Source organism: Accipiter gentilis, chromosome 32, assembly GCF_929443795.1.
Source record: "Accipiter gentilis chromosome 32, bAccGen1.1, whole genome shotgun sequence".
Classification (NCBI taxonomy): domain Eukaryota; kingdom Metazoa; phylum Chordata; class Aves; order Accipitriformes; family Accipitridae; genus Astur; species Astur gentilis.
In genome coordinates this window covers 10441751-10464513 of record NC_064911.1, presented here as the reverse complement: position 1 = coordinate 10464513, position 22763 = coordinate 10441751, and the positions used below count along the sequence as shown (strand labels likewise).

The 22763-nt window shown below is 49.2% G+C and overlaps 1 protein-coding gene across 1 annotated transcript; it reads right to left on the bottom strand.

Moving 5' to 3' along the window:
- Nucleotides 1–5396: 5396 nt before the first annotated feature.
- DIPK2B (divergent protein kinase domain 2B) lies at nt 5397–21473 on the bottom strand. The gene is made up of 5 exons (XM_049835004.1): nt 21091–21473; nt 16002–16266; nt 9272–9445; nt 7196–7484; nt 5397–6019 (listed from the first exon to the last, which is right to left on the bottom strand). The coding sequence occupies exons 1-5, from the start codon at nt 21312–21314 to the stop codon at nt 5679–5681; spliced, it is 1293 nt and encodes a 430-aa protein (XP_049690961.1). The 5' UTR covers nt 21315–21473; the 3' UTR covers nt 5397–5678.
- Between the last annotated feature and the right edge of the window lie 1290 nt (nt 21474–22763).

The following is a 22763-nucleotide window of genomic DNA, read 5'->3' as shown; positions in this document are numbered from 1 at the left end:
CATTGATCCAGAAAAGCAAAAATGTAAAATGCTGCAAGTAAAACTATGCCAGAAATCCAGGGTTTCTTTTTTTTTTTTTGGCAATGAGAAAATTAGCTTACTGCAGCTGCCCCGTCCCTTCTGGTGGTCTACGCGCAGATGGGTAACCTCACCATTTTATTCTCTGCATTCAGCCACTGAAGAGCCACCTCTAACCACTCCTCTTTTAGGAGGTCTTGCCTCCACGCGAGATGTGTGGACCGCAGCTTTAAGGGCTGACAGCTCATCGCACGTGATGGAGAGAACTGATGCAAAGGGGTCTGGCCACCTCAGTGTCCACCCCTTGTATGGGGAAGGATCTCCAGCAGTCTCGGGACCAGCCTCCTGCCCAGTACAGTGCCTGCCTTCTGCAGACATGTTGCTCTTGCTCCAAGCATCCCAACGGTGGAGACCCTGCAGCTCCTCTAGCCATTTCCATGCTATTCCTACTGCAGCCCATCTAGCCCACCACCACCTAAAGTCCCTTGCTGAACAGCTTATCCCCATCCTTTAATTGCCTTTTTTTTTTTTTTTTTAATTGTTTGAAGATCTTTATCAGGTTTCCCTCCCTAGCTTTCCATCTGTCTTTTCTTCTCTTTTCACTTTTTCTGGACCTCTGGGTCATCCTCACCCTTCCTTGGGGGTCTTTTGTCAGTTGTTCAAGTCTTCTTTGAGGAGCAGTGCTAAAAATCCACCAACGCCCTCTGGCTGAGACCACTGTGCGGAGGAGAGCAGATGAGTCTGGCCATTTTTTCTGATCCATAAGGAAGAAACTGTGAATGCCTCCCCCAGCCCTCAATAGCCTTACCATGAGTAGCTGTTTTCATTTAATTTTCCTTTCCCTGAAATTCATGTCTGTTTGTTTGTTTTTAATTTCAGGGTGGCTAGCAAGCTGCTTTCAGCACTAAATTAGAGAAACAGAGGATACAGTAGCAGCTAGACTCACCTATTAATCAAATTAATGTGTCTTGATGAACCAATTCAGAATACCGTGGTGCTGGCTCTTGTGATTTCGTAACATCTCATGACATTCAATATTTTTGTTAAAGCTCTACTTTCCAGATTCATGTGATAATGGGAGAAGCTGAGGTTTCACTTAGGAAGAATTAGCAATAAAGTATCTAGAGCACCTGGCTGTAGAGAGTAATTGGCAAATGGGACCCAAGTGCATCCTAAAGTCTCAGAAAACCAGAAGGCAAATAAAAAGCACCTGCAAACAACTGTTGTTGGCTAAGCTTGCTGGAAAGACACGTGCATGAAGTGTGCTTGTCTGGCTGCTCCTGCAGACAGGAGCTGTTGAGTGCTGATCCTAAGTTCTCCAAAACGCCACGATGTTTTCTGGGTAGCCCCTTGTGGGAAGCTGGGAGCAGAGATGGTGCCAAGTGGGGCAAGAAATTATCACCCACAAAAACCACAGAGCGGGAAACCTGGACCTCCAACTCCCCAGAACTGGTTGTAATGAAAGCGCCCCCCTGCTAGAAGGTTTTGGGATGCTCTGCATGTTACCAGGCATTTTGAGTTCAAATATGTGTGTGGGTTTTCCCAGAAATACACAGCACGTCCCTTTCCCTTTGGACATGCAGCATCCGGGCCAAGGGTGCCGGTCGGGAAGTGCCGGGAGGTGTCGGAACAGCCCAGACTCAAGGGGCACAGACGTACCTGTGATGTTTGGGATCACAAGGTCACTCCAGAGGCTCTGTCCCAGTGCCGTTTCCCCCGTGCATCAGCTGCGTCTGAGTAAGAGGGTGGCTGAATGAGGACGAGGGAGCAGAGCGAATAGGCATGGGCTGCATTACTCGCAGAAGGGAACCAGCTTTTACCAATTTTCCACTTTCTGTGATGAGGACCTGTTTCAGCCAATGCTGCCAAGGTGCACTCTCTTTGGTGGGAGGAGTGTGTGAAAAATACAATCGAATGCCACCGTTGGCTGCCGTTCCTTCCCAAGGGGTTGTGTGGGGCAGGGGGCAGCGGTGCAAGAACCACGGACAAGTGCGAAGGCACTGACTGAAGGTGAGACACAGAGGAGCGGTGAACTATGCTGGGTGAAACAGGGACTGTCGCTTGCTATGGGCTGCCCATACACAGCCCCCATCCCCTGGGAAACAACACTGTTAAAATATGCCTCTAGACAAAATACAGCAGAAAATACAGTTTTACAAACCTCTTGACGTGAAAACTTTAGAAATATGCAGGATATGGGGCAGTAAAAGAGAGACCCGATAAACAGCTGGACATAAAGGCAGCTGCAAACTACCCACAAATAAAGGAAGTGCTGAGGCTGACTGCGAGACTGGTGGAAGACTTCTGCCATCCTTGTTCTGCTGCAGAAATGGTTTAAGTTGTTACCAGAAGAGTTTGCAAAGGCTCACACAAAACCACCGTCAGAAATAACTTGAACACAGAGAGGAAAAAATTGCTCGAGAATTCTTTTGGGAAGGATTACGTTTAAAATAATTGCCATTTATAAATTAATTTCACATCCTTTTGGAGCTTGGCCTACTAGAATTTCAAGGCTTGACTGGAGCTGGCAGACAGGGTGGGCACCCATTCCAGGGCCTGACTGCCAAGAAAAAGGAAAATATTAAGAGAAAAAAAAGCCAATGAAATAAAAGGCCAGGAAAATATAGGGAAATGAGATTTAATTTAGGAAAATTATTGTTCTGTGAGCCGTGGACTGATTTTATGGCTGGCATATTAGTCACAGTCTTACAAGAGCCTGGCCTTTGTAATCAATGTCTGAAGAGAAACCGGTGGTGAACACCGCTCCCAATGCTTTAATAATTTTAAAATCCATGATTCTGTTATTTTTAATCATGTTTGGTTTTATTTAAATTCATATCAAAGTCTATTGAAAGCAGTGGGGAGACTCCTTTCAGCTTTAACAACTTTGAATCAAGCCCTGTAAAAATAGATGCCATGTGCCTCACTTCTGCTGCAGTCTTGCCAACTTTGCAAGCAGCAAAGTAAGACCACGACTCTTCTGTTTCTTACACCCAGCATTTTAGGATCACGAGCTATTGTGCCCCAACTGAAGCCTGTGTGACACCTCTCAGTCCTTTTGCCCAACTCTGGATTAGACCTGAGAGATCTGGGCTTCCTCCTGCTGTTCTCTAAGGTGCTGAGCACTTGCATCCCCTCTGCGTTTCCCTAGGCTGGTTTGATAGCAGAGAGATGCTCTACTGCCCAGGAGATATTTTGCACGGAGCCATACAGTAGATGAACGTCTCATTTCCAAAAGGAAAACGTGCGTGGTGAAAAGCAAAATGCCCAGGACACACGGGAGAGCGGTGAACCCGGTGCGGAGCCCTATTGCAAGGGCTGCTCCTCCTTTCAACTCAAGTCAAACCATTGCTAAACCAGAGAGCACTGAATCAGAGGCCAGCCTGAGTGATGGAGCAGCTGCAAAGACATCTCCGCAGCCCCATGGCTTGCAAATCACCTCTGCTGCGGCATGGGCAGACCGGGCTAGTTCTTCATCTTAGCTCTTTTGGGGCATTTTGTGGTGCGCTGGGCATTTTTAGTTACGACTGCGTGAAGAAGGCTGCCCTCCAGCACTGGGAGGATGCTGGCAGCTCGCAGCCCAGGGTGGGCAGCACGTCACCGCTGACCCTAGAGAGACTGGTGGTGAAGCGGGAGCTCCTCCAGCCCTGCATGGGGTGGCCGGCATCTTGGCACCGTGGTGGGGGACTCGTTGGAGGGGAAGGGGCCCAGGGCTAACGCCCAGCGGTCAGGTAAAATCACAGAGCGAGAGGTAGCTGATGCAGACAGATTCAAGAAAAACTGTTGAAAACAGATTGTTAGACAGCCTTATGGATCTCAGCGAAGGACATGTTTTTCTTACTGGAAGAGAGCCATGATGTAGAAATAGACTGAAATCAAGAAAGAGGGCTGCAGCCGTAGCTTAGGCTGTATATTTAAACATTTTTGCTGTCGGACCATCTGGGCCTGGAGCTAAATTTACCTACAGGTTATTTTCAATGTTTCTACTTCTTGAGAGGTGAAAGGTGCACTTAATACTTTATGCCAGGAGGAAAGGCAAAGTAAATGTCCTGGGTCAGATTTTCCCAGTGTCAGAGCTGTGTGTGGTTTTGGATGCTTCGTCTGTCTGCAGCACCTGCCTTGAACCCCAGGCCAGGTGCCCTGCGTGCACAGAGCCCCTCCACAGCCAACACAAAATGTTGACTTGCATTCTTGCTCCCAGTAACTCCGCACAACAATTAGCAATGCAAATGCACTCGCATCTTTTTTCTGCTTTTATGCTGTTACCGATTTCTTTTTCGAACCATGGCTAGAGGAAGATGGTTTCCATGATGAAAATACTTACGGGAGATCCAGAAAGTCTAGTTTCTGACTCAGCTCAGTCAAATTTGCTTGGTGACTCCTGTGCACCTGGATCCCAGGAGAAAGCCCCAAACCCAGGTGAGGTCTGGCAGCCCCCGAGACATCAGGGAAGGTTTGATGTGGGCCTCTGGTGCCCCACAGGGACCACATGGGATGGGGACTGACAGATTGGGGGTGAGAAAGTTGTGTTTTGGAACTCTGCAACTTTTGCAACCTTCCCCCCCAAAATGAGGCACCTGCGTCCAGCCCTGGATTGGCCACTGCTGTGAAAAAAGAGTCCACCACCCCAGAGTTTAGGGGCCTGAGTCACTCCTTTGGGGGCTGGCTTACTGATTCCTCCTTTGAAAAGCAAATGGATGAGGATGGCTGTACCTCTTGCTGGTCAGAACTTAGACCTCCTCGGCACTTACACTGGATTGAGTGTTCAGCATGTCTCATCGGGCTCAGGGTAAACTAATCTCTCATCCTCTGCATGTGTTGTTTCTCCTCTTAAGGTAGTTTTCCCATATTAATTGTTTTGTGCAAATTGTTCATCCAGTTTTCTTTAGAGAGAAAAATGTGAAGGTATCTGCTGGACAATCACATCCCAGAGTTGGGTTTTTTTCTGATCTTAAAATGAAAACCTTTATTAGTCTCCAATTACCGCCCGTCAGCTTAGGAAAAACTAAAAGTAATTATATTTGGGGATTAGAGAAATTAAGTCTCAAGAGACATGGGACCTTTCAGCTTTTTAATGCTGTTGATTGCGTCTTTCTGTTCTGTGTCCCATAAAAGTAATAAAATTTAAATGTTTTATAAAAGGGATCTGTGATGGGTGATGGTATGGAACTGATCCAGAGGTTCAGTTTATCTACGATTTTTAGCACATTAAAAATCCCCACAGGGAAAGTCTTAAATGCTTCCATCCATCCCACATTAGGTATATAGCACCTCAATCAGAAAGGCTTTCTTGGTAATAAAACCCCTCTATCTAGCTAGTTATGAGCATGCTGCCTTCTTTTTAACAAATGGCATGGAAAACTCTTCCAAGGCCAAAATACGTGAATGAGATTTATTAATCCTGTAGCCCATGTCACTCACGATAATGCTAACAACCCATAAGCCTTACATCATGTCTAAACATCCCATGTAACAAATGCATCCCTGGGAGATGAACAATAGATCCCATGTGCACTGTGCTCCCTCCTCCTCCGCCTTGATGAGGAAGCCCCAGATTTGGTGCATCTCTTTCCAGCTACCCTGGTTCCTTCTTGCTTCCCGTGCTGGCTGGGGGCTAATGCTGCTCCAGTCCTTCCCGGGGAACTCCTCCTCCGAAGCCATCAGTATTTATCACTGTATTTGCAGTCAGGGTAGCGGTAGGCAAAACGGGAATCGCAAGACCGCAGAGGTTTGAGGAGCTCTGCCAGCTTTGCAACCGCCTCGTTGACACCCTGGTCATCGGTGAGGCCGTCGGCGCAGTGCTGCAGGAAGCTGTCTATTTTGTCCTGCACAGGTTGCAGGAATTTGCCCTTCAGCAGCTTAGGCAAAAGCTCTTGACACACCATGACGAGGCTGTGCTTCTCTCTGATGGAGTTACAGGACACAAATGCAGACTGGCAGTCCACAGTCAAACAGCTAAATATATCTTTATACTCCTGTTGGCCATCAATCAGCTGGCTCCCTGTTAGAGGCAATTAAACCAGTTAGAAAGACGGTACTGAAATCTTGGATAATCACATATGTCCGTACCTCTGTATTAACATGGGGTTTTTTACTATCTTAAGGATATGGCTATCTTTCACCACAAAGTACTCCGTGCTGTAGCTGTATATAGGCCAATTTTCTCACTCCTGAAATATGTATATTTTTCTGAATGACAGAGCTCTGCAGAACTGCCTGACAGAAGAATTGGAGAGGAGTCTGTCAAGTCAAACTGATTCAGAAAAAATGAGAAGAACTGCAGTACTAACCTAAAATGTGGACTTCCTACAAAAACTACCACAAATAGCCAAACCCATAATTTTTCCATGTTACCCCAAATCATTAAATTGCAACAACAGCTCATCTAGCTGGAGTCAAGTTAACAGTAATAGCTGTTGGGACAAGAAAAAGAAACCCAGTGGAAAATTCTGACAGCTGCTTCTGAATATTTGAGATCTGCTCAGCTGAATGTGAGAGCTGAGCAAAGGCCTTTTGAAAATTTGAACATCCAAAATGAAATCGTTAAATTATTGGAGGAAGAGTCTTTGACTAGCTCTACTTCCAAGATCAGACCACTGTAACCTGTGAAAAGTGAATAGTAACCCTTGATTTTATGTAAAAATGACAAAAGGGGGATTTTGTTGTTATAATAATAATAATAATAATGGTTATTAGTTAATGTGATAAATGCACCTAAAAAGAGTCTGATTTGACCCAATACTTAAAACAAAGGAAGTTACGAAATTTCTACTTGCAAATATTGACATTGGTGTGGAAAAAGGTTTAAAAGAGATGATTTAGGAAGACTTCAAATGAGGCTGGTGAGCACCGTGGCCACTGAATGCTTCTGCCAGCCACAGAGGGGACCAGGCAGGACGTAAGCACCCATGGTCGGTCACCAAACCACCGACTCTACAAACAAAACGCCTGCCACCTTCCCAACTCAGAGCCAGGATGGCAGGAGCTGCTGATGCTTTTGCTGTCCGTAAATCTCTCCTTGAACTTTTCATTATTCAATTCAGCAAGCGATCTTTAGTTGATCCAAAAAAAAAAATAAATCAGCAGCAGAGCCGAGCGTAGCAGGTGAAAGATTTGTTTCCCCTGCCTTGCTAAGCCCTCCTGCGACAGATGCGCAGCCACGGAGCCTGCTGAGTACCTTCCTCCTTGTCGATGATCCCCAGCGTGCTGGCATCCCGGATGAACAGATGCCCGTTGCTAAACACGCCGAAGGTGCCAGCGTCCACGTGGGTGAAGTAGAAGAAATAGTTGAGGTCGTTGGTGCCCATGGAGCGGAGGACGGCGAGGAGCTGGAGGGCCAGGTCGGCGGCCACCTCGGGGGCCGCGCCGTAGAAGTCGCGCAGGGGCCGAGTGCTGGCGCTGACCACCAGCCGCCCGCAGGAGCCCAGGTACCGTGGGAAGGGCCATCCCTCCACGTCGGGGAAGATCTGCCGGGGAAAGCGGGAAAGGGGGGATTGCCCCTGCCCTGCTGGCTGCCACGCTCTGCCCGTGGACCCACCTCCCTCCCAGAGGACTTTCGAATGCCATGGCCGGCTTCAAGCAGCAGTGCCGGTGTCGTGTTTTGCTTTCCAAAGCATCCCGCCACCCTTCCTCACCCTAGCCTGCTGCAGCAGCTGGAGAAGGCTCTGCTCTGTCCTGAAGTAACTTTGCTGCTTTTTTTTTCTTTTTTTTTTTTTTTTCTTCCTTTTTTTAATTAAGAAGAAGAATCTGATATTTCAAGAGCTATTCCGTAAAGGGGACTAACTGGAAAGTCCAATATAATAATAGATTTCAAATTCATGAAAATTTTAGGCACAGAAGAGCTAATTTTAGGTGTCTTTCTAGAACCTTTGATGGGTCCCTCATGAGAACTGTGTAGCTGAAATCACAGCTTGAAGGTGAGGTGGGGCTAAAGCAGTTTTCGCTAATTTGTAAGAACTGCCTGGCTGTTTCATAAGAGACTTTGCAGTCTCAGGGACAGAAGTGCTGAGTGTGTGTTACAGTGGGGACACCTGGGCCAGGCTCCCTGCATCGCTGCAGCTCATGCTAGCAGGGCAGTTATCCCAGGTGGAAACCAAACTGCATGACCGCTGAGCTACGCCAGCACAAACCTTTCTGCCATTTACATTATTACTTGTCTGTCTCCCCAGCGCACCAGACCCTGCCAAGGCAGGGTTATGAACTCATCCAGTTTCATGTTTAAGTTTGCTTCTCCCTTCTGCTGTGAAGGCATTTTGGGCACCCACATAAAATCAAGCCATTTCTCTTCACCGTATTTTTCTCACTTCTTTAAGCTGCATTCCCACATCTTTACAGTGCTGAGAGCCACAGCCTCGTGCCCAACTGAGCCACGGTCAGGGTGGCTGAATGCCATTCCCCCCGCCCCGGGACAGGACAGAGCCCTCTGAGCTGCTGAGGGCAGCAGTGGCAGGGGATAGATGCTGGCGCTGCCTCCCTTCTTCGTGGAATCTCAAAAGGTTGAAAGAAACAGCAATGATGAGGACTAAAGGAGGGGTGGTGGTGGGGATGGGTGAGGATACTCCCTCAGAAACACATGTAAAGAAAGAGAGGACCCACATGCCAGGCATGCCAGCAGGGGACCAGAGGAGGGCCGTGAGGCCTTTAGCTCTCTGTCTTCAAACTCAGAGCTCAGTTGTATTTGGGATTCCACCAAATACCTCTGCAAAACTGCACTCTGCTACGGAGCTAGTTACCAGCGGCATATAAATGGATAAAACGGTGCTGGCACATGGAACCTGGGAAGTCAGTGCTCCCCAAGTCCATGTTCAACCTCAATGCTGCATCTTGGTCCTCCCATGTTAAAGCATGTTCTTTCTCTTTTACAAACAGGCTTTGATTTTAAGTGATGTTAAAGTGATTTTAAGCAATATATTAGTGATGCAAACATAACACTGTGAAGTATTGGGGATGTGAAAAACCCTGGCTTTCGCAGCACACTAATGCAATAACCTGGCTGGCTTGTGATTGATTTAAGGGTCTGGGCATCCATATCTCTACACAACTTCACAGGCTGATGCAAGGAGCACCACAGGAGTTTGCCTGACTTCAGCCATCCAGCTCTATAGAAGAAACTCACTTTATGAGGGCTAGGGAGCTTGCCAAAGGGTAGGGCTGAGACTCCTCTGCAGCTAGGGGCTGGCGCACATCTCATGCAAGGGTTTGCTTGCAAGGGGCTGTGGGGTGACATTTCAAGCTGGGGCAAAGTGGTACGTACCTGTAACAAGATGGGATGTGAATTCACTGACAGTGTGTACAGGAGGCGCAGTTTGTCCCGGTCGGTGAGGTGGTCCATGTAGATGCTGCCAGCGTCTGGCACCTCAGCGTAGCGCCGCACTATCCTGTCCAGGAGACGCTGGGATGGGCAGCGCAGCATTGGGCTAGACAGGCCCTGGCGAGAGAGGAAAATACAACAAAGATGTTTATTTTCCAGCCTGAGATGTTGCGATGTGCTTGGGCCATGCCAGCGGTATGTGCACCTCTGTACTGTACCCCCTGCAGCACAGCTGCTGAAGGGTACGAGCACACAGGGGGATCTCTACAGCAAACCCCTCCTAGGAAGAACCCCCGCACCATCCAAAAAATGCCTGTTCACAATTTGGGTTTCCAAAATGGCGCACAGTCTTTGAGGCACAGCCACGGAGGCTGCAAACCCCATTTCCCCCCAGTTGCGCAGTACCGCATTGCTCTGTGCCGGTGGGCCTCCTCCTTCCACCCGGCTTTCCAGCCCTGGCATCCTGGCTCACTGGTGGAGGCCTCTCTGTCGTTAAGCCGGTGAGTCACTTCCCTCGTTAGTTAATGTCTTCAGATTGCTTCGCTATTTGCTTAACCTGTGAGCAGCTTTCTTGGAAATACTATTTGCTAAGGTCAGTAAACATGCTTTAAAAGTGTAAATAAACACTGTATGTGGGTACAAGCACAGGATATACTCTCTCTCTGATAAACTTGTGCATTAACTATCAAAACCAAATTTGAATAGCCTGTGCAAATTTTTTGTAAATACCAGCAACAAATAAAGAACTGTTGGGCTAATGGAGTCAACAATCACTTTATTACACCTTTCAGATTTGGAGGTTTGGCTTGTAAAATTGCATAAGCAATCTATGACTGGGATAAATGGCATAGAAATTTATACCTTTGTAGTCAAAAAAGACCTTTTTTTTGAATTCAGTCTTGTTTAATAGCCAAGGAGAGTGGACGTATGGAGAGTTGCCCATAGTGGCACAGAAATGCTGCCCTGCCACACCTCTGCTGGGGAAGGGAATCAGGTTTTTGATAAGCCTTTTTCTTCCAAATGATCCCAGTAGCCACATTTATTGTTTTGGGTTTTCTTTATAATTTGATGGCTGGGAGACATGCTTCAGAGGAAAGGGCACTTGAGCTCACATTGCTCCCTGCCATTCTTCATGCTGAGAGCAAAGATTTGACTCAGGATCTCCCCCAGTCATTTGGTAACTCTGAGGTAGGTCTCTCTCAGCCCTTCCTGAGCGAGCTGTTCATTTGGCATAAAACACTTAATTACCCAGCCACAACAAAGAAATGAAGAAACAAGGAAAGGAGGAGCATGCTGCTCTCACGGTCGGAGGTGGAAAGGGGGGACTGGACCTCCCACGTCCCCTCCTCTGCCTCCCTAATGGCCTCAGTGAGGTCCCAGCCGCTCCCTCCTTGGCCATCGGTTGCACGAAACAAGCCCTGAATGCCAGTAGCTGGTCAAAACTACCCGAGAAACTCAACCCCAACTGGAGCATTGTTTCGCAACAGCTGAAGAACCATCTTTTTCCCCAAGAGAATAAAACATTTGTCAAAAATAATTCTCCCCAGTTCTAGTTACAATTCTTCATAGACTCCTTTCCACTGGTGTAGCCTTATCAAGGAAATATTTTTTCAACTAATTATCTAAAACTATAGAAGGAGGGGGGTGAAGGGATGGTTATGGATTTCTGTCTCGCAGCACTTGCAGGCACGTTCTAGCTGACTCTGTCACTTTCCCTTTGGAGGAGAAGTGAGAAAAAATGCACAGAGCAGAACTGTGTTAAGAGATATGTGGTGGAGAAAGTCTCTTGCAGCTCAGTGTGTATGCAAATATTTGCAGCCAAAGTTAGAAAGCCTTGCTGCCTCCAGGAGTTTGCAACTCAAAAGCTGAGACCCTTAAGAGTATGCAGTAGGAACAGAAATCATGGTGGCAGAGAATGCATGGAAGTTTTAATTAGGATTTTTTCCAAGGTCAGAGCTCATCCTCTTAACACAGATATGGTCATGCACTGCATGTGATGATCACAGATGCTCGTTTTCTGAGGAACCATTTCAGGCATACCAGTGGTGGTGCAGGAGCGCAGAAGCAGGGCTGAGTACCACCACGTTTCTATCAACCATTGTTGCAGCTTCCTATGATTTAATAAAGCCCCAACCCACCAAAATTGGACTGTGAGGCCTTTTGATTTCGGCAGAGCTAGTCAACAGCATAAATTTCAGCACCTGCTTGAGTGTTTCAGTGAAGTGGGGCCTCCCCTCCCAGCAGACTGATGGAAACATCCCTACAGCAGAAAAGGAGCCGGCGTTGTAAAACTGTCAGACAAAAACTGTCGATGGAAGAAAAATTTGAAGAACACATACTCAAAACACTGGAGATACTGATTTATCTGAGAATATCTTAAGTCCTTTGCAGCATCTTATCACCCCAGAGAATAAGATCTGACAGACAGCCTGATGTATTGTTTGTGATTGATATGGAAAGCTTCTTATTTACTTTGATTAAATACCCACATTTTTATACCTTATAATGATTAGTTCCTGCAAAGCCTACCTGCACTCAGCTGTGATTATCTTCTCCCTACTGCACAGTATGCAATGCATTTTAAACTCCCATCTGTGCGTATGTATGCATATCTAGAGCAGGCACACCCAGAATTCACTCTGACGCAAAGACGACCTCTGGAAGACAACTTCTCCTCACTCGGCTTTCCCTTCAGCCACCCCAAGGAGGGATGGCACAGATCAAGAGCACAGCCTCCTCCTGCCCCGTGCACCACCGCCTGGGTGCAGCTTCACCAAGCGCCCAGGTTTAGGGTGGGCACCAGGAGAAAACGCCTGGATGTAGGTGTTAAAGCACCTGGCTGTTTGAATCCAAGGGTTATGTTCACCCCCAAAAGAAAAAAACTAAGGATGCCCTATGAAGCTACAGGGCTCATCCCCACTCCCAGCAGGCTTACTGAAGCATGTCGCTGATGATGAGGTACCAGGTCAAAGAGGCAGCAGGTCTGGGAGGTGGCTCTGGGAGCCCTGTAATGCCCATCCTTCCCCAGGACGGACCAGCTGCCAGATCAGTGAACCGCTGCCCATGTGCTGTGAGCAAAGTGGTGTATACTGGACTCAGAGGCCAAATAACCACGGTGCCAGCACATCTGCTAAGGGCAGGCAGAGGTGCTGGTCAGTACATTCTAGAGAGAGGGGCTGAAAATGGCTGGCTTTTCACCTTGGTACTACTTTCGTTTGTCTGCCTTCAGACTTTTCCAGGCTGTGCTTTGTAGGCAGGGCTGTAAATTTTCCCTGTGGGCGATCTGTGCTGAAACTAACCCACTTTGTTGTTGTTCTTACCCTCCAACAGGAAAAGCACGCAGCGCAGTTTGAGGTGATGAGCTCCTGGGCGAAGCAGCGGGTGGTTGGGGCTACCGTGCAGGCTAAGCCCCAGCTAAATCCTGCTCATCTCTGAGGCAGGCTGGATTTTAACACGGAAGACTTTGCTGCGTCCAATAAAGATTTTCGTTGTGGTGGGTGAAATAATCACTGTGGCAGGCAGCTCAGCTGATGGCTGGGTCAGGCAGGGCAGGCAGTGTAAAGTGAAAAAACATTACTTCATGGTCTGTCATTTTGATTCAAGCACGTTATGGTTTGTCGTAATTCTCTGCTCTATAAGACAAAATTACCTGAGCCCATTAGCTTTCCATGGTGCTGCTATATAGGAAAAACTGCAGGGAGGGCAGTGTGGACGCTGCTGGGTGACTCCAGCTTTGTGAAACAGGGTGGGCATCATATTAGGCATCAAGAACGGTGTGCCGTTAACACCTCCGAAAAGAGAGAGGGGAGAAAAAACGCCAGAAGAGCAGTGCTGCAGGTAAGTGTTTGCAATGACGTGTCGTACCCCCAAGAAACAACCCCTCCGATGGCTTATGCTGGGTGACCGACATGTGTCTGTCCAGCAAACACGGCAGAGGGGCAGCAGCGCCGGGCTGGGCTGCAGGCAGAGGTGCTCCTGCGGCTTTTGGCTCTGAGGAGGGCAGGTGGGGTGGGCAGAGAGGAAGGGGATGCCCGGTTCTGTGGGGCTGGATGGTTTGGGGGGGGGGGGTGTGTCACCCTGTAACCTGTGGTGGCCCACACAACAGCACTTGGGGCTGGTGGGGGGTCTCACGTCCAAACTCACACACACCGTATGACTGAAATGTTGTTGCCGCAGGCTGTTTTTCAATTCAACCACTGTGAAACCAGAAGCCATTTTACAGAGCACGTGCCTGATCTCAAATAGTGATTTCTGCTGAAATCTGGAAGCGGGGGGAGGCAGGCCCCAGGGCCTCTGGATCGCTATGCTTCTCTGTGTATTCAAGCCTATATGCTGTTAGAAGGGATTTATATCCCAGTTTAGGTTTCTCTGCTTGATTTACAGAGCCAAAGAACCATGAAAACACGAGCGGAGCAATCCTGAGGCCTGTGTGCAAAGGTCTGGGCCTCCCCGCAGCCTCCTGCGCTCTCTCCAACTAAAACACCGCAGGGGTTGCTGAAATGTCCCAGGGAGTTTGTCCCTGCACACATCCCCCCAGGCTGGCCCCTGGGCTCGCTTCAGAGGCACCCTGGAGCTGGGGTCGGCTCAGCTTCCCACTGCTGCATGGGGGAATTCCAGCACCCAGGAGAAACTGGATAGGTGCAAGGTCAGGATGCCCCAGCCAGAGTCTCCACGTGGTGCTGTGTATGCATGTGTGCATGCATGTATGTGTGCATATGCGCATGCATGTGTGTGCATGCATATATGCATGTATATGTGTGTGCATGTGTGTCCGTGTGCATGTGTGTCCATGTGCATGTGTGCATGTGTGCATGCGTATATGTGTGCATTTGTGTATGCATATGTGTACGTGTGCGTGCAACCCAGCTCAGCCGGGAGTTCAGTTTCAGAGAGGACGGGGTAGGGAAAACCGTATAGCCCATCAGGAGCCTTTGAAGGAGAAGGATTTGGGCTCAGCTAACAGATTTAACTTTGCAGCAGATCTGAGAAACCACAGAGCCACATTTCTCCGGTTACTTTTTCAACCAGCTCAGCAAATGGAAGGTTCAATCTCTCGACTCTTTCCCTTTCACATAGCACTGCCGTGGGGGCAGCATGGTTTTGTACAAACCCCCTGGACACGCCAGCAAGGCTGGAGGGCCTGCCATGCCAGCTCTCCTTCCCACAGTCCCTGTAGTGCTGCCTTGGACGCCAGTGGAGGCCAGCAGTCACCTGGGAAGCTGCTGCCTGCCCCCCCGGGGAGGAGTTGTCCCTGCCCGTGGCCCACAAGCTCAGGCGAGGGATGCTCTTGAGTGGAAGCCACGTAAATCTGCCCATTCTCCCTAGTGCCTCTCCCGAGGTTACTAGGCAAAGTACAGTGTAGCTTTGCACCAAAAAAAGTTTCTCTGGCTGGCGTGTGTCATCCTGCACCTCACCCCCCAGGAGGCTGCTGGCTTTGGGGCAACCTGCCACGTGGGACTGTCAGTGATTCGGGTGTCCTTCTCGGTGCAGCTCCGGCACTGCTGCTGCAGGAAGGGGTCTCCTACTCTCCCTCCTCAAGCCTGCTGCTCCACGGGGTAACAGAAGTGGAAAACTCAAGCAGTGTAACTTTTGCACTCAGCAAAGCTGAGCGGATGCGGCAACATGCAGGCATGAGGAAGCAGTTGCCTTTAAAGAAAAAAAATGAAGTCCCTTTTTCACAGCCACTTCTTTCTTGAAAGGGGGAGAAGTACTGGAATAATCTTTCTTTCCCTCTCAGGGTCTCATTTAGGGTATATCCAGCCTCCACTCTAGCCCCTGCCCATTGCCAGCGGTTATCGCAATGCTTTGCTGTTGTTCGGATGGGGCAGGGGGAATGCCTGTGCATTTGGGGAGGGGACTTTTGGTCTCAGATGCAAGCCAGCTGCTGCAAAACACACTCGCCTGCCCCGTGGCCATCCCCGGCTGTCCGTGGCGTCCCTCAGCGTGGGCAGCGCTCAGATGCCGGCTTTCCTCTGGACCCTGCCCGCTCTGCCCCTCTGGCCCTGCCTGTGTGCCCGTCTCCCTGTGCCACTGCCACCCGTCTACCTGGTGGCAGGGACCCCCCACCCCGGCACGCCCGTCCTGGCTTCACCTGTGACACCCCAGGACTGTGACGGAAAGGGCAGCGCACTTCTTTGCGCCTGAGGTCATTTGCTATAGATGGCGGGTGGACGAGGAATCGAGGTTCCGTCTCCAACCGCCTGTGCTGGCCACAAGCAGAGGGGTCCAGCCTGCCCCAGGTCGCAGCCCAGAAGAAAATCACTTTCAAGGCACAGGCTGCCCTTTCGGGTATGACTTTGTGACCAAAAAAAAAAAAAAAAAAAAAAAAATTAGTGCTGAGACATAATGGAAAAAATCCCAGCAGAAATATCCCCAGTGGAGCTGTTATGGCTGGAGGAAGGTTGGCCCTGGGCCTCAGGTGCTCTTCTTCGTTTTGGGGCCTTGTTTTGCCTCACCCTCACAGCAGGTGGGCTCAGACAGGGGGAACCCACCAGCTGGGGCAAAAGGGACAGGGCCAGCCATCGCCCAAACTCACCCTCCACCCACCAAGTCACAGCCACGTCTCCCTCAGACCCTATTTCCCCCCCCCCAAAAATACATGTCACCCCCGTGGGGCTCCCTCTCCCCCACCACCCCTGCTGGTGTGGGACACGGACGGCCACGGGGCACGGACCTGGACCAGGTCGGGGGTGAGGCGCTTGGCCCGCAGCCACTTCTGGAAGCGATGCGTGCGGCGCAGGGCGCGCTCCAGGCTGCAGGTCTTGGTCTTCAGCAGGGAGGTGCAGATGCGCTTGTCGGCCCGGTCGTGGCGGTACTTGGAAGTCAGCCGGGTGATGTCAACCATCCGCCAGCTCTTGGCATCGTCGGTGTAGTTGCCCGAGTAGCTGAGCAGGTAGCTGGGGGGCAGCTTTAAATGAGAAGAAAGCCAGGTGTCAAACCTGCCAAACCAAAACAAGAGCCCCACGGAGAGCGGGTTAACAAGCCACACGGACACCCCACACAAGCGCCAGCGCGGTCGCTCCGCCACGCGCCGGGCCCCGGGTGGCTTTCTGACTGTCAGGGTGAGGCGAGGGGGCTGAGGGAAACACGCTTTGGAAAAAAGGACCGTCTTTGCTTCCCGCTTAAACCATCCCTTGTCACGGAGAGTGCCATGGGGCAGGGGCGAAGTGCCCAAACGGGGTCTTCTGGGCCGCGTAGAGAGAGGGAAGGAAGGGAGAGGGCTGCGGGGTTTCGGTTCATGGGGAATCCCTGGCGTTTTTAAATTTCCTTAATGCTGGAGAAGGGGGCCCAAAAAAGGAGTACTCAACACTATAAGGGCCCCTGTAGAACAAAACCTCCTGACAAGAAACGTCTTTGGGAATACCAAAATAACCTTTTGTTTTGAGGTGGTGGCCTTGCTCGGTAACGGGGTCGACAGGTCCCCCCTGATTTCACTGGCTGAATTTCAGCAGCCGGGATGAGCGACCTCCCCGGGCAGTGGCAGAGTTTGGGGTGTGATGGGGGGCACGGGGGGACGTGTGCCCTGGGCGTGTGGCACCACTGTAGCCATGGAGATCTTGCACTGATTTGCTCCCCCTACACAGGCACAGGAGGGGAGCATATGGGCCTGGTAATTAGGCTGTGACAATTTTTTTTTGTTTCAGCAGCCCCCTCAGCCCTGCCCACACACACATCGCACATGCAGGAGCTGAGGAGCGTGGTGCCTGTTTTGTAAGTACGTCTGTAACCTGCTCTTGGAAAGCGCCTGGACTCTGACCTTTGGTTTGGCCAACATCACGCACTTGCTGCCTCTAAAACCTCCTAATGCTACTCTTGCCCGTGTGGGTAAGAAAGCATGTCCTAATTTAATCTCACCATAAATTAAAACTGATAACTCAGAAGTGAAACAGGAGAGGCAAGAGGTTCCCTGCAGGACCAGCTAGCTGGAGTTAGATGAAAAGACATTAACAAATCTGAAAGCTGAATCTGATCTTTCCTTTTGACTTCCAGTGGGGAAATCGGAACAGGGAAATCTGGGGAGGGATTAATTTCCTCTGACTTCAGGCAAATAACTGACTCGGCAATGCTAGCTGCCCTCCGTGATCGGAGACCAACTGTCCTCTTCCCCACAACACCTCTTGCAGGCAGCACCTCACTCCTCTTCCCCATCATGGAGCCTGTGCACCTCAGCTTCTGGGCAAGCACAGGTGCCCAGGGGGGAAACCCCATCTCCCTGAAATGCTGGTGCTTGCCCTGCTTTGGCTTTCAGCTCTAGCCACGTGCCTCCTTCGAAAGATTTGCCTCAGAGACGCAGGCTGACCAGAAGCAAAGGAGCCTGGGTCCTTGCACAAGCAGGTTTAAGGGTTCAGGCATTTCAGTCATTTGGGCATTTTGCCCAATATGAAATTGAAGCTTCCCTACGATTAGGGCATCTGACAAGAAAATAAATGCCTTGTTTGTTTTGGGGTGGGTTTTTTTGGTTGGTTTTGAGCTAGGACTAAAGAGCAGAGAATAATTGCTACTCCTCACTGTGATTTGTTATGTATCATGACCCCTCCCAGTGCCTAATCTGCAAAGCAGGCACAGTGTGCCAGGCACGTACAGGGAAGAGATGGCTATGGGCTGGGTTTCTCTTTCTTTCTTTCTTTCTTTTTTTTTTTAAGTTAAGCACAAATATGCCTTGTGATTTGGCTGAAGCATGGGTGTTCAGGGGAGCTCACGTGAGGCAGATACCAGGAAAGCGCCGCCTCCTGCATGCAAGCAGCGCATGGATGGGTGAAATTCAGGGCTGAGCATTAATTCGAGCACGGATGGAGCGATTTCCTCTGCAGAGGTCCCAGGGGAGAGCCACATGGGCCTGGGAACCCAGCACAGGCCACAGCAGTTCTGTATTTGGCATCATTTCTGGGCAGCACAGCACTGGCCTGGCACACTTGCTAGATACTTTCAAGATTCATCATCAAGTTGTGCTGTAATAATAATTCACTCTCCTGTGAAGCCTTTTAGCTAAGGGCCTGAATGTGCTTTAATTAAGACTTTCAGTAAGATCTGTGTGAATAACACAGTCACAGATTACAGATTTTAGATCAACCCAGAACTAAACATTGAAGAAAATCAAACTTTTTTGCTGGATAAAATGAAGTATTTTGTTTCAGCCAAAATAATTTTGCTTGCATTTGGAGTTTTACTTTTAAAAAAAAAAATTAAGTAAGTTAAGGCTTAAAACCAAAAATAAAGAAATGCCATATACAAACCCATCAAATTGAAGCATGCTAGCTTTTTCAGACTTCCTTCCCATTGCTTTTGGCCAAAGCTCATCACTGGCATTGGCACACGTCTGCAAATAGTTTTGGTCAGCTCAGTTTTGCAGTGTTTTGAAGATCTAATATTTTACTAAAACTTCTGCGCTCTGCTCTCAGGACAGTTGGTAGGCAGGCTTTGGTGTTCTCATTTACAGATGGATAAAGTTGGGCAAAGATAAGGGAAGTAAAGAACATTAGAGCACAAGATGAGTCACCAAATATTCTGGGAACAAAACCCACATATTCTTTCTCGTTAGTTGACTATGAATGCATGTCACAGCTCCCGGAAATGATGGAGAATTAATGAAGCATGTTCTAACAAGGTTAAAACAGAGAGGGCCAAGTGCCATCCACCTTTGTGAACATGTGAAAAGGTACACCGGGGTGGATTGAAGTGCATAAGTGCCACTGAAATTTCCCCCATTTAACCTTCGACTTGCCAAAAAATCCCAGCTGTTCAAGAAATCAAGTGGGAGAACAGTTTAACCCCTGCGAAGAAAAGCCTGAAGCTGACTGACTGCTCAGGAGAACATTTGGAAAGTTACCCTTTCCAAAGCGCTGAGCAGAACTGCATGTTATCACTTATTTGTGTGCTGCACTGCTTGTGGGAAGCTGATTGCAGGCTTGCAGGAGAGAAAAAAAAAAAAAGTGTCTGGTTTAGGAAGCCCCTCTACCTTCCCTGAGGCAGAAGCATCGTGCTCCCACACGTTTGCGGCTGTGCGCTCCCGGGCCCTGCTCGGACCCTCTGCATACCCGCACCCCTCTCCCACTGTCCCCTGGAGGAAAGCCAACGTGGGGGGCTCCTGTTTTTGCTCACGTAGCACTTCTTTCCCGTGCTCTGGTGTGGCACGCAGCTGGCCACCGGTCAGCCAGAGGCATTCACTTGCTTCTGGAGGCTACTGCCATTTTTAGTGGGGCTGAAGGAAGCTGCATAGCCTCAACCTCCCCAGAGGCTAAGCGGGTTAATCAAAACAGCACACCTGCGACAAGCTGCACACGCAGAAACTGCTTTGTACCCAGCAGCAGGTACCTGAACACCCTGCACAGGCGAGTGGCAAAGGAGCCGCAGCAGGTTGTGGCACGGGGTAGGAGCCAGCTCCCATGCCACCCTGCTGCAGAGAATAAAAGGTAGGGCAGCTCGTACCCCAAACGCACCCCGAGCCCCTGCAGACCCACAGCAGCCTGTGTCAGCCAGCTGAACACACTGATTGCAAATCCATCCTGCTTTTTTGGGACTGGAGCCTGGGCTGGGCTGGGAGAAACCCAGCACTGCTGACCTGGCCCTTCTTCATGCCTCTGCACCTTACTGCGTGCTCTGGCATCACCTTCAGGACAAGCTGGGGGAGACAGAAAGCCAAGAGGGCAAAGTGCTGAGGGCTGGGACCCCTGGTGTGCCATGGCAAGGGGTCCCCTGGCTTAGCAAAGCCACAAGCTGCCTTCTTCCAGAGGCAGAAAGGGAAGGATGGTTGTTCGGTATTACAAGTCCATCCCAGACAAACCATTATGGTTTTACTATGCTACATTTTATAGGATAGTTTAAGATAAAAACGGTGATTTGTCCAATATTATACTACTTACATTACAGCATTAAAAATACAATTTTACTATAATCATTTCTTCTCCCCCAGGCTTTTATATCTATAAAAGAAAGTGCATATGGCTCTATAAATCATATCAGACCCAATAAACCCTTCCTCTGCCAAGCACTGCCTTTAACTTTCTCCTCAAAAACACTGGCAACATTTTCCCTGCTGTCGTCAGATACGCTCTGATTTTGAGCCTAAAACTGATTGGATCAGTCTGACGACCACTTGGACAGCATATGTCTCATCGACTTCGAGGCAGATGGAATTTCTGCCTCTGCCTTCAAGTTCTCACAGAAACCTCCCAAAAGTGTATTAATAATTTAGCCCCATCTATTTTCGAGTGTGTAGGTAACCTAATGTGCAAAAGTCTTCATGCCTCAGGCAGGTTTAGATCACTTTGATCTTAGTTAATACGCACGTGAAATTCCGCACATTTGTGTTGTTGCACCTGGTACAAAATTATATACCATGTTTATATGTTTGTAGTTAACACAGTCCGTGGGGAGCATACAAAGCTAAATCTCCTTTGCCTTTACTCAGCTGCTCATAATAAAATATTTCCAGTACGTCTAAACAAGCTGATTTCTTCCTTCCCTCTTCCCTTCCCTCACCACTACCTTGAATTGTTTCGGAGCCACTCTCTACGCAGTGCCTTTTACTCCTGCTTTCAAATTATAATTCAGGGCTGAAGTCTGATCATGTTTGTGTGGCTTTAAAAGAGAGGAGACAAAGCAGCAACTTATAGACATTAATTAAAACACTAGGCACTGTAATGGCAACCAGGTGCTAAGTTACTCTTTGCATTGTCATTCATTAAAATACTTGGAAATACTAACAGGCAACTTTCAAGTTACTATACAGAATGCTTTAAAAATAACTGTGCTGAGTTTCTGACCTTATTTCTTCTTTAAAGAATTTCTTGCAAATGGATGTCCCAATGCAGGCGTTGCATTTATCAAGTCCCAGGAAAGTCCGGCCAAAACTGTAGCTGGGTTTGATGTGGGGTGCAGATGGAGAAGCTGTTGCTGCTGTGGAAGGGTTACAGCTCAGAGCCAAAACCAGGAGCAGCATCAATGAATCTGCAACTCTGGAGCAAAGGCAACATATCCAGTGCCCCATCTACAGTAGCGGAGAGCTCTGCCTTTTGCAAGTTACCCCTCTCTATGCTTTTGGTCTCTTTTTGATGACCTCAGCCTGCAGCAGTGAGCCCTGAAACACGGCAAGACACTCTGGGTGCAGAAGACCCTGCTGCAGTCCCCATCCTGCCAGCTGGTCACTGGCTCTATTGGCTTGAGGTTTGGGTGGGAAAGATATGTTGTAGGGTGGGGAGAAGGAAATACATGGAGGATGCAGATAACTTGGGTTGCCATGGTTACCTTTCCTTTACTTGGTGCAGCTGCTTCGGCCCCTGCTGACCCTCCCATCAGCCGACTTGGAAAACAACATGAAGAAGTGCTCATCTGCACTTTGTGCAGACAAATGAAGGATATCCTGTTGCTGGAGCAAAGGGCATATGCGGGACACTTAGTAAAAACTGATTTGGGAGGAATAATAGCGTGGCAGAAACACACATTTTACCAGAAGCCAGCCCCTTAGCGTTGCTCTATTCCTGGAGATTTGCAATGGTGCATCGCTTGACTTCTCAGATGCTTTCTTGGCTCAGTTTCCCCTTCTCACAGAAGTGCTGAAAAGAGTGTCAGGTGGAATCATCACCATTTTGTTTCTTGAAAATAGTTGTTTAGACACAATTGCACTGCAGTGTTTCATGCCATGGAAAGCAGGATAGCCTGAAGGTTTCCAAAACACCCAGCTGACGTAACAGCTTGGCCTCTAAGCTGCTCTTGAAAAATGGGGCTTTTCAGTAGGACTTGTGTGATTTTGAATACTTTTTCCCGATGGTCCTGGCACTGGAAAGAAGCTAGAGGAAGGACCGGTGGCTAACGTGGGAGCTTGCCAGAAGTTTCAAATGCTTTAAGAAACTACTGTGATCACACCCAAAAGATGTTCTCATTAGGTCAAAGACTTGAAAATTACAGCAACTTCTGGCTAGCAGTCCTGGCTGGGATACTGGGCGCAGGACTACTCCTCTCTTGGCCCCAGAGCAGATGGGGTGCAGGCATGGGCCCTGGCAGGCAGCTGCAGGCAGACCTTAGAAGGGGCATCCCTTGTTGTACCCTGGCCCCAGACAGTACGGCATCTAGCATGCTGCTGTGGTGGCACCAGGCTTTGCTCCTCTCCCATCCCCAGCTGGCGTGTTTTGATTGACACAGGAGGCTCTCCTGGGCTGTGCCTCACCGTGGTGGCAGTGAGGAGCGGACTGAGGCTTTGGAGACTTCTCGACCCTGCAGCTGGACCACTCTCACCATGTGGGCAAGCCATTTCCTAGCACATTTTTTAAAGGAAAAAAAGGTGTGCTGTAGCCATCTTTTATTATCCCTTCCAGCATTTAACAGCAGCCTGATGGGACTAAGGGACGCGTGAGCTGCAGGGGTGCACGCTGGGCTCTGAGATTACCCCTCATTTTCCAGAGGAGCTGCCAGAGGAGGGTGATCCTAACAGCACAAGGCA

Bases quoted from the DNA above. Each gene is read 5' to 3' on its own strand.
- DIPK2B (XM_049835004.1), bottom strand. From the start codon at position 21,314: ATGGGGCACTGGATATGTTGCCTTTGCTCCAGAGTTGCAGATTCATTG. The intron at 16,267-21,090 runs GTCAGAAACTCA...TTGGTTTGGCAG, and splicing joins TTCTTTAAAGAAGAAATAAG to GTTTGACACCTGGCTTTCTT. The intron at 7,485-9,271 runs GTACGTACCACT...TTTCCCCGGCAG, and splicing joins CACATCCCATCTTGTTACAG to ATCTTCCCCGACGTGGAGGG.